This window comes from Syngnathoides biaculeatus, chromosome 12 (genome assembly GCF_019802595.1).
Source record: "Syngnathoides biaculeatus isolate LvHL_M chromosome 12, ASM1980259v1, whole genome shotgun sequence".
In the NCBI taxonomy this organism is placed as follows: Eukaryota; Metazoa; Chordata; class Actinopteri; order Syngnathiformes; family Syngnathidae; genus Syngnathoides; species Syngnathoides biaculeatus.
This window is the reverse complement of record NC_084651.1, coordinates 28,575,789-28,592,120: the sequence shown is the minus strand read 5'-3', so window position 1 is coordinate 28,592,120 and position 16,332 is coordinate 28,575,789. Positions and strand designations below refer to the sequence as shown.

The window sequence follows — 16,332 nt, the reverse complement described above, 5'->3', positions numbered from 1 at the left end:
GTAAATCTGTCCTTTGTGTGTGTGTGTGGTGTGTGTGTGTGTGTGTGGTGTGTGTGTGTGTGTGTGTGTGTGTGTGTGTGTGTGTGTGTGTGTGTATAAATTTTTTTTTTTTTTGGTTTGTTAAAAGGACATTGGGAACCCCAGATAATGTTGTTTGGCCTGATGTAGAAAGCCTACCTGACTACAAAAGCACTTTTCCAAAATGGAAGCCTGGCAACCTGTCATCATTGGTGAAAAACCTGGATAAGAATGGTTTTGACTTGCTGGCGGTAAGATTATTTCTTCATTTATCAGGAGTGTTTTCTATCTATTGAATTGACCACTCTGCCAATTGAGAATGTCAACAGGAATGCAGTCCCTCACATTTGAAAAATGTATTTGTGTTGTCCACCAGTCATGCCCAGGGATATAAAGTTGTGTGTGTGATTAGGGATGGAATCTCAAGACCTTAAAATAACTTACTGAGTTGTTATACTCGAGTATGTAGTTGTTACCTCATACCATAATCATAATTTATTGACACTGCACAGCCTGAGACAGACATTTTTAAAGAGCTTAATAGACATTAAATTTCAAAAATAAATATTCATACAATCAATTTTATTTCATCAATGTATTGTTCTATTGCCTAATTTACAGCGCGATCTATTGTCAGTCCATTGATGAAAGCTTGCAGTAGATTATATCTAGCATATTTCTCTGCCACACCGAACTGGCGCATGCAGTACCATATTTCCTCTCTTGGTACTCTGTCATAGACTTTCTCTAGGTCTACAAACAAAATGTATCTCCTTCTGACCTTCTCTGTACTTTTCCACGAGAATCCTCAAGTCAAATAATGCATCTGTGGTACTCTTTCTAGGCATGAAACCATACTGTAGCTCGCAGATACAGTACTTACTTCTGTCGTGACTCTCTTCTACTCTTTCCCATAACTTCATTGTATGAATCCTTTTCTTTATTCCTCTGTAGTTACCAGAGGTCTGAACATTGCCTTTGTTCTTAGAAATAGGAACTAGCACACTCTTCCTCCATTCTTCTGGCATCCTCTCCCCCGCGAGTATTCTATTGAATGAGTTGGTCAAAAACTCCACCGCCACCTCTCCAAATTGCTTCCATACCTCCACTGGTATGTCATTTGGACCAACTGTCTTTCCATTTTTCATTCTATTCATTGCCTTTCTAACTTCCCCCTTACTAATCATTGCCACTTCCCGGTCATTCGCACTTGCCTTTTCTACGCTACCTTCTATCCCATTTTTTTCATCATTAACTTCTCAATGTACTCTTTCCATCTACTGAGCACACTACTGGCACCAGTCAACATATTTCCATCGCTATCCTTAATCACATTTACCTACTTCACATCCTTTCTATCTGTCTGGCCAACCTGTAGAGATACTTTTCTCCTCCTTTCGTATCCAACCTTTACATGTCATCAGATGCCTCTTGTTTAGCCTTCGCCACCTCTACCTTTTCCCTAAGTCGCATCTCAATGTACTCCTTTCGCCTCTCCTCAGTCCTCTCCATGTCCCACTTCTTCTTCGCTAATCTTTCCTTGAATGACTTCCTGTATTTTGGGGTTGCACCACCAAATCTCCTTCTCCCCTTTCCTACCAGAAGGCACCCCAAGTACTTTCCTGCCTGCCTCTCTGAGTACATGGGCAGTAGTATTCCAGTCTTCTGGGAGCTCTTCCTGTCCATCTAGGGCCTGTCTCACTTCTTTCCGAAAGGCCACACAACATTGTTCCTTTCTCAACTTCCACCACCTGATTCTCTGCTCTACCTTTGTCTTCTTAATTTTACTACCTGCTACCAGAGTCATGGTACACAACACCATCCTATGCTGTCAAGCTACACTCTCCCCCACCACTACCTTACAATCAGTAACCTCCTTCAGATCACATCTGCACAAAATATAATCCACCTGTTTGCTTCTACCTCCGCTCTTGTAGGTCACTCCATGTTTCTGTCTCTTCTGGAAATAAGTGTTCACCATTGCCAATACAATCCTTTTTGCGAAGTCCAGCACCATCTGACCCTCAAGGTTCCTTTACTCAATGCCATACTTACCCATCAGTTTTTCATCGCCCATTTCCTTCACCAACATGTCCGTTGAAATTTGCACCAATCACAACTCTCTCTGAGTACACTACATGCACGAGACTTGTGAAAGGGTTAAGACATCGAACAATTATGGGCCAGTCATCTTGAATATTTAATCGGGGCCCTTGTTCTCCTCGTCTGTCTGTCTGGGGATTCTGTTGTTGGTTTTAAAAGATCCACATATCGTCTAAATATGGCTTGAAACAATATGGTAAAATTGTCCCAGTTGCTTCACTTGCTCCTGAGATGGCTTCTTCCTCAAAAAGACCTCCAGTCTCAAAAGGGCTGTCAGAAAAATCTAACAATCGCTCTCATTCATCTGCCATCGCTTTTGCCACAGCGTGTTTTCAATGCCAGGGATCCATTGTGATGTCTGGACATGACATCACAGACAAATATGGCCGCCACTGGGATGCGCTTTGTCGAGTCAGATTTACGCAACTTTTTCCTTTAATAAAACGCTCCCAGCTCACTTTTTTCCGACTGGTATTGTCATCAAAGTGAGAAATATTTGTAGTTTTGATAATACCGATTTTTAAAATGTGATTTTTGGTGTCTTTAAATTGTTGGACGATTTGTTCTAGCACCTGTTCACAAAGTAGTGATCCTCCCCCCATCCAACAGGTGAGGCGGGTGGTCCTCTTTTTTTTTTTTTTTTTTTTTTTTTTTTTTTTTTTTTTTTTAAATACCAAATCATGGCACTCACCTGTTTCCAATTATCAATTACACTAACACGTTTCCATTTAATAAACAGGCATTTGTCGAGCATTCCTCAACCTTTGTCTTTTGTTGGACCTCTGCCAGGTTTTTGAAGCATGTTGTAGGCATCAAAATAAAAATGAGAGAATATCTGCAAACAGGAAGAGGCTAAGCATGGATCCCTGATGCAGTCCCACATCCCTTTTAAATTCTTCTGACACACCACACACTTCTGAAGACCTCACTGCTGTTCTGCTGCTCTCATACATGTCCTGTATGATTGTAATATATTTCTCCGCCACACCAGACTTGCGCATGCAGTACCACAGTTCCTCTCTTGGTACTCTGTCAAAGGCTTTCTCTAGGTTTACAAAGACACAATGTATCTCCTTCTTACCTTCTCTGTACTTTTCGATGAGAGTAAATAGTTAAAAAAATCATACATTGTGATTTCTGGATTTTTCTTTTTAAATGATCTCTCTCACAGTGGACATGCACCTACGATGAAAATTTCAGACCCCTCCATGATTTCTAAGTGGGAGAACTTGCAATACAGCAGGGTGTTCAAATACTTATTTTCTTCACTGTAGATATGGACAAACTAACATGAGAACTTAGATTGTTTATCAAAGATGAAGTAAATCACAATCTCATACTTAATATACTTACTGAAACATCACCTGTTATATTCCAGAAATCTTTTCAATGTAACTCAGGGGTGCCCAGATTTTTTTCCCCTCAAGATCTACTTTTCAAGCAGCAAACCTCTCACAATTGAACAGCGGGGGGTGGGGGGTTGTATACACGCATCAATTGCCGTAAATAGGAGGCCGGCTTGCCAGAACATACCTTTATGTGCGTGCGTGCGCTCGACATGTTGGCCACATCTGAATCAAAAGCATTCAAAAAATAAAAAATAAGCTATCAAAGTACATAATGTAAAGAATAACAAAAAAAATGTTAATTTACCTTTGGCATTGCGTGACTTTGCGAAAAGAAGTGTCACAAGCAAAAGGCATCATGGGGGACGGAGGAGGAGGCAAATGTTTGACAGCTGAGAGAAAACATACATAGGAATGTACGCACACCACTTAATTCCACTGAAGTTTATTAATGAACTGAATTGCACTGCGAGCGCATTTACATTGAAAGTCATCAACATCATGAGCCATGTCAAAGGAAATTCAGTTACACTGAAAACATTTATGGGATATAACAGGTAATCTTTCAGTATCTAATAAGTATGGGCTTGTGATTTACTTTGACTTTTTCTAAGTTCCAACGTTAGACTAGTCTGTCCATATATCTAAATCCGCACGGTCGTTTTCCCCATGGTACACGTTATTTCGAAGTTGAAAACTTTCCCCCCGATGTAGATCTAACTGCTAGCTTTCATCAATGGATTGACAATAGATACTGCCATAAATTAAGCGAGAATATAACAATACATCACAATTGCTGAATGTTTGTTACAATGTATTGCTAGCTTGTTGCCACTAACGCCAATTATGTTGAACTAAACTTTCAGCATGAAAATAACATTGTGGGTATAGATCGCTCATGTTTATTCCTTGACACGCCAGTGCATTGAACTTTTCTTCAGAAAGTTTGTCAGATCAAGAATTTTTATTGATGAAAAATTTTAAATGTTTTATATCATGTTCTAATATCAGTTGAAATCAATTTGAGTTTGAAATTTGCATTTGTTTATTTTATTTTTAATTTACAGTTTTGTTATATTAATCCATTCAGGTTTTTTAAGGTCTTGAGATTCCATCCCCAATCACACCCGCAACTTTGGACCAAACCCGGAACTTTATCTGCGAGCATGACTGACCACACTCGTACATTTTTCAAATGTGAGTGACTGGTGTGTGTGTGTATATATAGTGTTCTCTTGATTCATGTGGAGGTTACGTCCCCAAAAATACACGTGAAATTGCTGTTTTTTAAAAAAATATATATATTTTTTTCATTTACAGGATTTTTTCTCTATAGTGTTTATGTTGAGGTTTTTTTTTAATTTTTTCATTCAGTGTTTTTTTTTTTTTTTTTTTTTTGTCGTTGTTTTAAGGCTGTCAAACCCCGAACCACACACTAAGCTTATTCTCAGACAGGCAATAACATTTTCTCACTTGTCTGTTTACACTCTCAACATTCATACATTTAAAAACGTTCACAGTTGTGCAAGTCTTCTTCATTTAGAGCAGTTAAAAATACGCCCCACATTATGTTAAGATCCTACAGAGTGCCCTAACTTCTTCGTGGTTCACAGGTATACCCGGTATAGACACAATTGTGCAAAATGGGATGCCAGGAAGATGTGACGGCGATAGCTGATGAGAGAGTAGCTCTATTACAAACATAAACTAAGATACACGATGTATACGTAAGGTGGAATTTGGGGAATCCTTTCCTTTCTAACTCGACAATATTTTTCAGAAGAGGATTTTCGTAACCTGATTTTTTTTTTTTTGTTACTAGAGACGTTCGGAAGGAGAGGTATCACTGTGTGTGATGTATGTATGTGTGCTTGGGGGGTGTGTATGTCTGTGTATATGCATATGGATATAAGTGTATATATAGGTGTATATATGTACAAATGCATATACAATAAAGAAAAGTATTTGAACACTCTGCTGTATTGCAAGTTCTCCCACTTAGAGATCATGGAGGGGTTTGAAATTTTCATCGTAGGTGCATGTCCACTGTGAGAGAGATAATCTAAGAAAAATCCAGAAATCACAATGTATCTTTTTGAACGATTTGTTTAATACAGCTGCAAATAAGTATTTGAACACCTGTCTATCAGCTAGAATTCTGTCTCTCAAAGACCTGTTAGTCCGCCTTTAAAAGTCCATCTCCACTCCATGTATTATCCTGAATCAGATTCACCTGTGTTAGTTGTCGTTAGCTGCATAAAGACACCTGTCCACCCCATACAATCAGTAAGACTCAAACTTGTAACATGGCCAAGACCAAAGAGCTGTCCAAAAACACCAGAGATAAAATTGTACAACTTCACACTTCTGGAAAGGGCTGTGGAGAAATTGCCAAGCAGCTTGGTGGAAAAAAGGTCCAGTAAGGGAGCAATCATTAGAAAATGGAAGCAGCTAAACATGACGGTCAATCTCAATCGGAGTGGAGCCCCATTCAAGATATCATCTTGTGGGGTATCAATGATTCTTAGAAAGGTGAGGAATCAGCCCATGACTACACAACAGGACTTGGTCAATGACCTGAAAAGAGCTGGGACCACCGTTTCCAAGGGGACTGACTGTTGGTAATACAAAACCATTTGGATGATACAGAGGAGTCACAGGACATGGTTTTGTGGTCAGATGAGACCAAAATGGAACTTTTTGGTCATAATTCCACGAACTGTGTTTGGAGGAAGACGAATGATGAGTTCCATCCCAAGAACACCATATCGACTGTGAAGCATGGGGGTGGTAGCATCATGTTTTGGGGGTGTTTTTCCTGCAGATGGGACAGGACGACTGCAGTGTATTGAGGACAGAATGACGGCGTCCATGTATTGTGAGATTTTTGGGAACAACCTCTTTCCCTCAGTCAGAGCATTTAAGATGGTTCGTGGCTGGGTCTTTCAACATGAAAATGACCCAAAGCACACTGGCCAGGACAACCAAGGAGTAGCTTCGTAAGAATCATATCAAGGTTCTGCCATGGCCTAGCCAGTCTCCAGACCTAGATTGGCAACACTCGTCGTGAAATTAATCACAGCTTTGATAGCGGAAAACAGCATTGATATCTGTTTACGGCATTGCTACCTGTTTGCATTAAATTTGGTGTTTATAATAACACCAACATTCCGATTTCCGTCAGCATTTTGGCGGTATTTCATCGGTATTTTCACTCTGTTAACGTTTCATAGAGAAGCATTCTGTTTACTACGGCATAGATATAACTTATAGACATACTTACACATACGTTATCGAGCGGTCTGCGCATTTTCATGTGTGGCGAAAGTCTTGGAGTGAAAAGATGATCGTGCCAGGGAAATGGATAAAAACCACGGGGTAAAAAAAAAAATTTCAGATGGGTATGGCGTGAAAAAAAGGTCAACTGTGCAGATAGGAACGAAAACTGTATCAACATGTTTAACTGAGCACATACAAAAAGTGGACGTTCCTGGCAAAGTGCACGTTTTAGGCTAGTTGTCTGACCTGTTCATTGCTTCAGAAAGCAATAAAGTATGAACGGTCTCTGCCCCCAATGTTTTGAAAATGCTGCAAGTTTAGTTCAACATAATTGGGTTAGTGGCAACAAGCTAGCGATACATTGTAAAATACATTCCTGTTGGCAGTTGTGATGTATCGTTATAATGTAGTGTAATTTACTGCGGTATCGATATTTTCAATCCAGTAATGAAAGCTAGCAGTAGATGATGTATATCTTCCTAAAGCATGTAGAGAGGAAAACTTTTAAACTTCACGATAACTCGACGTATTGGCCACAACTGAATCAAGCGGCAAGGTGGATGATAGTTTAACATCTTTTTGGTTTTTTTTTTTTTGTTTTTTTTTGGGGGGGGGGCACGCTGTCACACGATCAACCAAAGCTACCTCGCAATGGACACATTGAGCACGCCTGGTGTAACTGAATTTCCTTTGACATGGCTCATTATGTTGATGACTTTCAACGTAAATGCGCTTGCAGTATGTGAAGAAACTCTGAACAATGCGCGTTTGGCATCACTTCTGGACATGCTCAGTACGGTTTACTTGCATTTCCTGTTTCCGGGTGAAGACTGATTGTTTAGGAGCAGGCTTGTTTTGTTAACGTTTATGACATGTAAATTAATGTCAAGACTACACAAAATAAGAGATGTCTTTCAATATCTATTTTTTTGTCCTAAATTTTACCCGCGTGACTTTACGTGCTCGACTGTGCAGATTTGAGAGCGCGAAGCCACGCGAGCATGGTCGCGCACGTTAAATGTGACTAAACTAAGCCAACTATGTACTATAAATTTGAAAGGTCGCTTGCAGGTCGTCTGTTTTTCTTGGTGTAAAACTGAATTATTGCTTGCAGAATATCTTTAGCAATGCATGTTGAAAGCTAAATGATGCTTCCAAACAGTTTTAAGGTTGTTATGTTGTCTCCTATATTTAAAATACAGAATTAGCTTTTTGTGCACTATATTGTCTGTGCTTTCATGCTCAATCAGGCTGTGTGCCAAGGTGAAATTTTAAAATTAGACATCTCATCCTATACTTTCTACTTTGGCTTCAAACCAGACCTTTTTTACTCAGAAAAGAAAATCTCGTACAGTTCCACCACTTTTTCTTATATTATTCACATACACCGACATTCATTAAAGCAACAGCACTTATTCTTTTTTTTCTTTTCTTTTTTTCCCCACTTTTACCATTATTATCGAGAGTAAACACAAGCAGCATGCTCTCCGTAGCCCAGACTGTTTGGGTGGATGTTTGTAATTCTGTGTACCGCTTTAAGAGCGAAAGGGGGGTAAATGAGCAGGAGACGTTTGCTTCTGTGTTTAAAAAAAAAAAAATAAAAAAAAGTCAGGCTGGCTCACACAGCTTGATTGGTTTTCATGTGCACTAAGAACGTCTATGGATTTCTACTCGTAACAAATTTTACGCGTGTGATTTTTCGTGCTCGACTGTGCAGACTTGCAAGTGCGAAGGGCATTGTGAATATTCTACTCCAGTTCAATGTCCCCCACACTGTCTAGCTGCTCATTTTGACCAGCAATATGGCGCCGTGAATATGGTGACGTCACATGCACAAGCTTTATATCAAATGCTTAGAAATTGTGAACATTTTAGGCTAGCTGTCTGACCGGTTCATTGCTTCAGAAAGCAATAAACTCAATGTGGGTTTGAGGTCAAGGGTTTGTGTGTGTGTGGCACAGACAGTAATGTTTTCTTCTTTCATTTACAGAAAATGTTGGCCTACAATCCTGCCAAAAGGATCTCAGCACGTGAGGCCATGACCCATGCTTATTTTGATGATTTGGACAAATCAACCTTACCTGCAGCCAACATCAAGAAAATATAACACCTGCCTGAGTTTCAAACCACTATGAATACTCATCTTGTAAATACTTTTGTGTGGCCGTGGTAACCCTTTTAAGTGTTTGTCATTATTTTCAATAAAGTGATGCATATTCTCACAGAACCTTCAGCCTAATGTTTTATCTGTGGTTGGTGGATACAGTAACCACCGGTTGGCAGACCCAGTCATGGGCATTTGTTACCGGGCTGCAGAGAAAGTGACCGATTTGTATAATTTCTGTTGTATTGCAATTTGTGTGTCAGTTTCTTTTATTTGAAAAATTGATCGGATCTTCTTCGCCGCAATGTCTTAATTGACATGTAAGACTGCACAGACCGCTTTCTGTTTCCGGAGCAAGCAGACTCGAACGCTTCAATTTACAGTCCCAGCAGGCTGACTGAAACTGCGGCAAAGCTCCAAGAACGAACCATTTCATAAACTTTTAAGATTTTTTTGAATTAAATGTTCACGAATGAAACAACACTATCAGGAATCCAACTTAAAATTGGAGTTTATTAGAACAGTTAACTTTCACATGCCAAGGCCCCTCTGATACAGATAGTTGTAGGTTTCTGCTTGGCAGGCAGAAATACTTTTACGGAGTTCAGTCTATTCTCATTGAGGAGCGATCGAACTGTAGTCTGGCCTTGCTGGCTACAACTCCGACATCCATTCCTGCATCGCGCCCACAGTCCACGAATGGCATAGGAGGAAGCAGAAGCGCACAAGCATGCAAGGTTTGTGTGTCTGTGTGTGTTTTATACAGTGTAGGTATATCAATATATATCCGGTCTGTGAGAAAAATGCCTACTCTAATCCGGTTTGTAGTGGAAACAAGGTTGGCCTATGGTACAGTATATTTTACGGTTTGACCTTAGATTTGACACAAAAATTTGTATAATACATTGATTCTCAACTGGAGGGTCAGAATCCAAAAGTGGGTCATCAAGCCATTTTTGGTCGACAGTACCTGACTGCAGCCCCCCTCTTTCATTTTCTATTCCAGAGGTGGGCAAATTGCACCTCACGGGCCCATCCACCCTGTTGACCATCTCAATCTGGCCTGGCAAAGATTGGTAGAAAATTGCCCAAATCATAACTGCTTTCGTTTGACCTTATCTTTAATGCTGAGTGATTCCACCGGGTAGAGAGAGAGAGAGATGCACAGGATTTTGGGCTTTTTTGTTTGTGTCCTGTTCAGCTGTTAGATGAAGCTAAATGGAGAATCTGCATCTCCTTTAAGGCGGAATGGTTAACTGCGTCACAGTGGAGTTTTTGAGCTTACTCTTATTTCTTCGTATTTTAATTCAAGTTGTATTGAGGATCAGTCAAACAGAACAGAATTTCTAGAGGGATGTGAGAGATTAAAAAAAAAAAACAGAAAGCGCAAACTAAACAAAATGAGAGCAAATAAAACATTCCATATTTTCAAAGAAATCAATCTGGATGTTGGTCTTGTGCTACAGCCTGTGAAGGAAGAGCAGGATGAGATAGGACAGAGGAAGCATGAGAGGCAAGGATCGTAAACCCAGCTATACAACTGCAATGTGGTAGGACTGGCAGTAAATGATAGAGGTCTCTAGAACAAGAATATAAGGGAGTGATTTTTGCACTTCATGTATACATAAACTGTTTAATGCAATAAATGAGTCGTCCCACACCCAGTGAAAGAAACACGGGACTATGCTTACAGAGGCATGCAAGTGAATTCACACCTTTGTGCCGGCAAAAAGACAGAAATGTCCTATAATTGTTTTGTCCGAAACCCAGAGGCATTGGACCTCACCGAATCAATCAAGAACGGAAACCAGGACCAGGAGTGAGCCCAAGAGAAATCCTGTAGATAGGACATGTCCCACGGCAAGGGACCCAGGATGGTTCGCCGGCCCCACCGAGGCGCCCTCACAACTGGCCACCGGGTAATGGGCGCAGGGACCCAATGCCACCCTTCTCCATCCACCACTGCCCCACACACCGTCATCCCCAGGAGAACAAGAAGACCTCGCCCCAACAACCGTTATGCCTCGAGACGTGGCCAGTACCAGCCCAACCCAAGGATGGGAGAAAGTCCTTTATTTCTTGGAAAGTATGGAGTATGTGGTAAAAGTAAGTAAAGTATGTAGTATATTTTAAATCCCCCTACTCGAGCTGTTGATTTACCGTGGTGGAGGGGTTACTTTGACCCGATGATACTCGGAGCCAAATTGTATGGGGTTTCATGCCCCTGGTAGGATCACACATGGCAAAAAGGTCCCAGGTGAGGGACCAAAGTACGACTCCATCACCCCTCTGATGATTACAAGTATTAGATCTCAGTTTCCCTTGCCTGAATGCGGGTCACCAGGGCCCCCCTCTCGAGCCAGGCCTGCAGCTGGGGCTCGAAGACGAGTACCTGATGGCTGGGCCTGCACCCATGGGGCTTGGCTGGACATAGCCCAAAAGGGTAACAGGGGTCCACCTTCCCATGAATGGGTCAACCTGTGAGAGGGGCCATAGGGGTTGAGTGCAATGTGAGTGAGATGGGGGGTTGCCAAAGGCTGGGACATTGGCGATCTGATCCCAGGCTACGGAAACTCGCTCTAGGGACATGGAATTTCACTTCTCTGGCAGGGAATGGAGCCCGAGCTGGTGTGTGAGGTAGATGTTCCAACTAGATATAGTCAGACTTACCCAGGGTTCGCACGCGGCCCTAAAATCCGCGAAAACCGGTCAAGCCCCTAAAAATGCCTTAAATTAAAAAAAAATCAAAGGGGGGACCTCTAAAATTAATCTTTTATTTAAAAAAAATAGCAATCCGTCTGGCGTCCAAATCAGCCGGAAATTGTCAACGGAAGTCACCGTGTTGACAACTAGTCGCCATCTTGTCGATATTCCATTGTTTGTTTCCGTGAGTAGGCATTTCACTTCATCTTCGTTACGACGCAGCGTAGTTCTTTCATCGATCCAACTTGTATCACGGGGAAGTGCATTTTTAAATTATGCTTGGGTTGAAAGTAAGGAGTTTGGGAGCTGGGTTCGTCGAGATCCAAAAGATCGGCATATGTTTTACTGCCATCTGTGCAAGCAGAGTTACCAGCTTGAAAAGATGGGCGTCAAAGCGCTTGGAGTCACACCGGAAAAACAGGAGACACGCTGATTTGGTGAAGACTCTCTCATCTTCCGTTGGTATGAATCTATTTCTAAAATATCAAGATAGTGAAGCATCAACTTCAGGCAGTGGTACGAGCAGTGCATGCGCACTAGGGATCGCAAAAAAACGCTTACTTTCATAACCGGTTTTAACCGAACAGCTGTAGCAAAAAAATGGTATCATAGTGGTGTTTACATAATTGACCCCTCCGTGGATATTGCGCAATCCGCGTCACTGACCAATCAGAGGCCAGAGATCTGCATAGACCAAAGCCCGATTTTGCTCCTGCCATTTTCTCAGACAACATTGCATGGTCCAGTATAGGTTTAGTTCGCGTTTTATTGCGTATTTGGGTTATTTAACAAAAAATATGGTTAAGAGGTGTAGTCACGGACTTTGTAATAGTGACGACAGGTATCCTGAAAGGCTAGTTGGTGGAGTTCGATTCTTACCCTTTCCAAAACCGAAGACCCAGTACGAAAAATGCCTTCGATGGATCAAACTTTGTGGAAGACCGCATCATCAACTAAATCCATCTAATATCAACCGGAACACATATGTTTGCACGAAGGTATGCCCTATATTTGATTTTCAATAGATGTCTCGTATAAATGAATTCGAAGTTCTTCGCTAGCATAACACTGCTGCGTGTGAACGATTGCCACACTTATTCTTTGTTGAGCAATATTTAGCGATGATCGGACTGCACAAACGTATTGATTTCTTGCGCGGCTCGCGGCCAGAAGCTTAACCAGACGGTGTTTGCATGAAGATATGCCCTAAATTTGATTTTTAATACACGTCTCGCATAAATGAATGAGACGTTCTGCGCCAGCATAACATTGCTACGTGCGAACGAATGCCACACTTATTCTTTGTTGAGCGATATTTAGCGATGATCGGACTGCACAAACGTATTGATTTCTTGCTGGCTCGCGGCCGAAGCTTAACCAGACTGTTTGCACGAAGATATGCCCTAAATTTGATTTTTAATATACGTCTCGTATAAATGAATGAGACGTTCTGCCCTAGCATAACATTGCTACGTGCGAACGATTGCCACACTTATTCTTTGTTGAGCGATATTTAGCGATGATCGGACTGCACAAACGTATTGATTTCTTGCTGGCTCGCGGCCGAAGCTTAACCAGACTGTGTTTGCACGAAGATATGCCCTAAATTTGATTTTTAATCCACGTCTCGTATAAATGAATGAGACGTTCTGCGCTTGCATGACATTGCTACGTGTGAATGATTGAATGAAATCAGAAGCATGGCGTCTCTCTCAGTTAAGAATGTATTGTATTTAGAATCTATAATATAGCGTTGATTTGAATGAAATCAGAAGCATAGAGTCTGTCTCAGTTCAGAATGTATTGTATTGTATTTGCCATTTTTACCGTTTGTCTTACGTGAGCGCACGTGGCGTGACGTCACTTCAGGAGGCGTGGTTAAGTGCCCTGCACGGAGGGGTCAATTGACAATCAATGATATTGAAAATCAAATATAGGGCATACCTTCGTGCAAACATATGTGTTCCGGTTGATATTAGATGGATTTAGTTGATGATGCGGTCTTCCACAAAGTTTGATCCATCGAAGGCATTTTTCGTACTGGGTCTTCGGTTTTGGAAAGGGTACGAATCGAACTCCACCAACTAGCCTTTCAGGATACCTGTCGTCACTATTACAAAGTCCGTGACTACACCTCTTAACCATATTTTGTGTTAAATAACCCAAATACGCGATAAAACGCTAACTAAACCTATACTGTACCATTCAATGTTGTCAGAGAGAATGGTGGGAGCAAAAACGGGCTTTGGTCTATGCAGATCTCTGGCCTCTGATTGGTCAGTGACGCGGATTGCGCAATATCACGGAGGGGTCAATTCACCCGCGGGACCACGAGTTGGGGTGCTGGGTTCCGCACGGACTGTTTTTGTTGTTGGTCTTCCGGAGTGACGAGTTCACAGAGTTCCCCCCGTTATGCGAGTAGTGTTTTGATGTCTGCCAATAGAACAAGTTTACTCCCATACTTTGGAGCGTTTCCTCGATGCCATGTTTGATGTTTCTTTGCTTTAACTGAATGTTCTTTTGAGTCCAACTTTACTCTAACAGCGAAACTTGAAAAAAGTGGAAATGATGTTGAAAAAATAGCGTAATGTGGAGTACCGGAACCGGAAGAAATGATTGGACATTTTAACCGATCTCGAAAGTCCGATTAGGGTTTCGGTTAAAAAAAAAAAAAAAAAAAACAACGAAAACCGGTTATAACCGGTTGCGATCCCTAATGCGCACCTCCAGTTGTCCAGCAAGAAGTCAGGCTTTATGAAAGTAGTTCAATACACGAAGATTGACTCGTTAAAGGCAGAGATCGTGTGGACTTTAAAAGTGATCTGCAGCCATTACAGTTACAGATCTTGTGAAAATAATTCGAAAGTGTTTGCAGTCATGTTCTCAGACAGTGACATTGCTAAAAACTACCACTGTGGGTAAAGGATAACTTCGTACCTGGCTACATTTGGCATCGCTGCCCACTTTTCATCTCTTCTGCCTCAAAGCCAAAAAAGCCAGAATAGAGACTGACGTATCAACGCTTATTGAGAAGGTTGACAGGCTCTGGGAGGAGGCAGAAGAAAAGAGGAATCTGAGGTTTATCACCAAGGCCAATGCACTCAGAGGCAGAGCAAAGGACAAGAGAGCCACTTTGGCACCTCTGCAGCAACAAATAGAGGAGGCACTGGGTAGGCTCAAGGAGCTAGAGTAGGGGTGCTGAAACAGACATCAGTAGAAGACATTTGTGTATATAGTTGCAATTGTAATTAGAATCTGTTTTTCTGTATACCGTTATGTGAAGACGTTGACAATGGTCATATCAATGAGAACTACCACAAGGGGCGACAGGTGATCACTGTCACAGGTACTGAGGTACTGGAACATTTGATGAACCAAGAACGGTTGATGGCACCATTGGGTGAGTCTTTTTTCCTTACTCTTGTTTTCCCACGATGGCCCTAAATTTTTCGTGTCGGCCCTAAATTTTTCGTGTCAACCCCTAAGAATGCCCCTAAAAAGCCCTTAAATTTTTTTGGTCAGACTGAGTATGAACCCTGTTACCACTTGGGCTCTGATATAAGTCCTCTTGACAAGGGTTGGACTCTGTTCCACTCTGGAGTTGCCCATGGTGAGAGATGCTGAGCAGGTGCAGGTATACTTATTGCACCCCAGCTTGGTGCCTGTATGTTGTGGTTCACCCCGGTGGATGAGAGGGAACCCTGCCTCTGTATGGATAAGAGGTATTCCTGCTACTTGGCAGCTGCTTTTCTCAGAATTGCCACAACAAAACTAATACCAGACTTTTATGTACTGACACAAAAAAAAAGTGATCAACAAAACAAAGGTGGTTGCCAGCCTTCATTTCCTAAAAAACAAAAAACAAATATGCCAGTCAGCCATCTTTTTGCTAAATTTGCCGTTTTGTACTCAAAATAGGCCATTTACTAAAATTGTACAGATCTGATGAGTTTTTCCTACGCGGGGATTTGTCTTCCCAAGCACATTTTGGATCACCTATAACTTCAGAAAACACCAAGCAGTAGATGCTGATGATTTCATTGGAGTCAGATGAGGAGTGTACAGTGTGAGCGAGATTCGTACATACCCCAATAGATGCATGTTTTATTTCCAGCTATTGTGATAAAATGGGGCTAATGCGGACGTATATGCCTTGCCAAAACAAAAGAATACAGGAACACATGAAAGCTGTTTTACTTCATATTAATTTAAAACAAGGCAGCACGGTGACGTAGCTGAAGAGCATTGGCCTCATAGTTCTGAGGACCTGGGTTCAAATCCCGATTCCCCCCCTGTGTGGGTTTTCTCGGGGCACTCCGGTTTCCTCCCACGTCCCAAAAATATGCATTAAGTGGAGACTCTAAGTTGTCCATAGATGTGATTATGAACCCAACTGTTGTCTCTCTCCATGTGCCCTGTGATTGGATGGCAACCAGTTGAGTGTACCCTGCCTCCAACCCGATGACACATGGCATAGGCCCCAGCACTCCTGTGATCCTCATAACCTTTGTGTGATCATGTGACTACTCATAATGGGTACCACAGTTCTTTTGAGTGTACTGAATCATCCATCCATCCATTATCTGAGCCGCTTATCCTTACAAGGGTCGTGCGGAGTGCTGGAGCCTATCCCAGCTGTCAACGGGCAGGAGGTGGGGTACACCCTGAACTGGTTGCCAGCCAATTGGAGACGTAAATACATTTATTGTTAATTTACATCTAGTTTGCATATCTGTGCTTGTTTTTATGGTCTTGACTGACGCAAAAATTAAGAGTTAA

General features: G+C 41.7%; 1 protein-coding gene across 5 annotated transcripts in view; it reads left to right on the top strand.

Moving 5' to 3' along the window:
* The window catches only part of cdk1 (cyclin dependent kinase 1), a 52,239-nt gene extending 43,266 nt beyond the window's left edge, over positions 1-8,973 (top strand). For all 5 annotated transcript variants that reach the window (XM_061837361.1, XM_061837359.1, XM_061837360.1 and 2 more), the window contains exons 7-8: positions 128-269; positions 8,737-8,973. In XM_061837361.1, coding sequence (XP_061693345.1) covers positions 128-269; positions 8,737-8,853 — 259 coding nt within the window. In that variant the 3' untranslated portion in view covers positions 8,854-8,973. The remainder of the gene's footprint in view (positions 1-127; positions 270-8,736) is intronic.
* Positions 8,974-16,332: the final 7,359 nt, after the last annotated feature.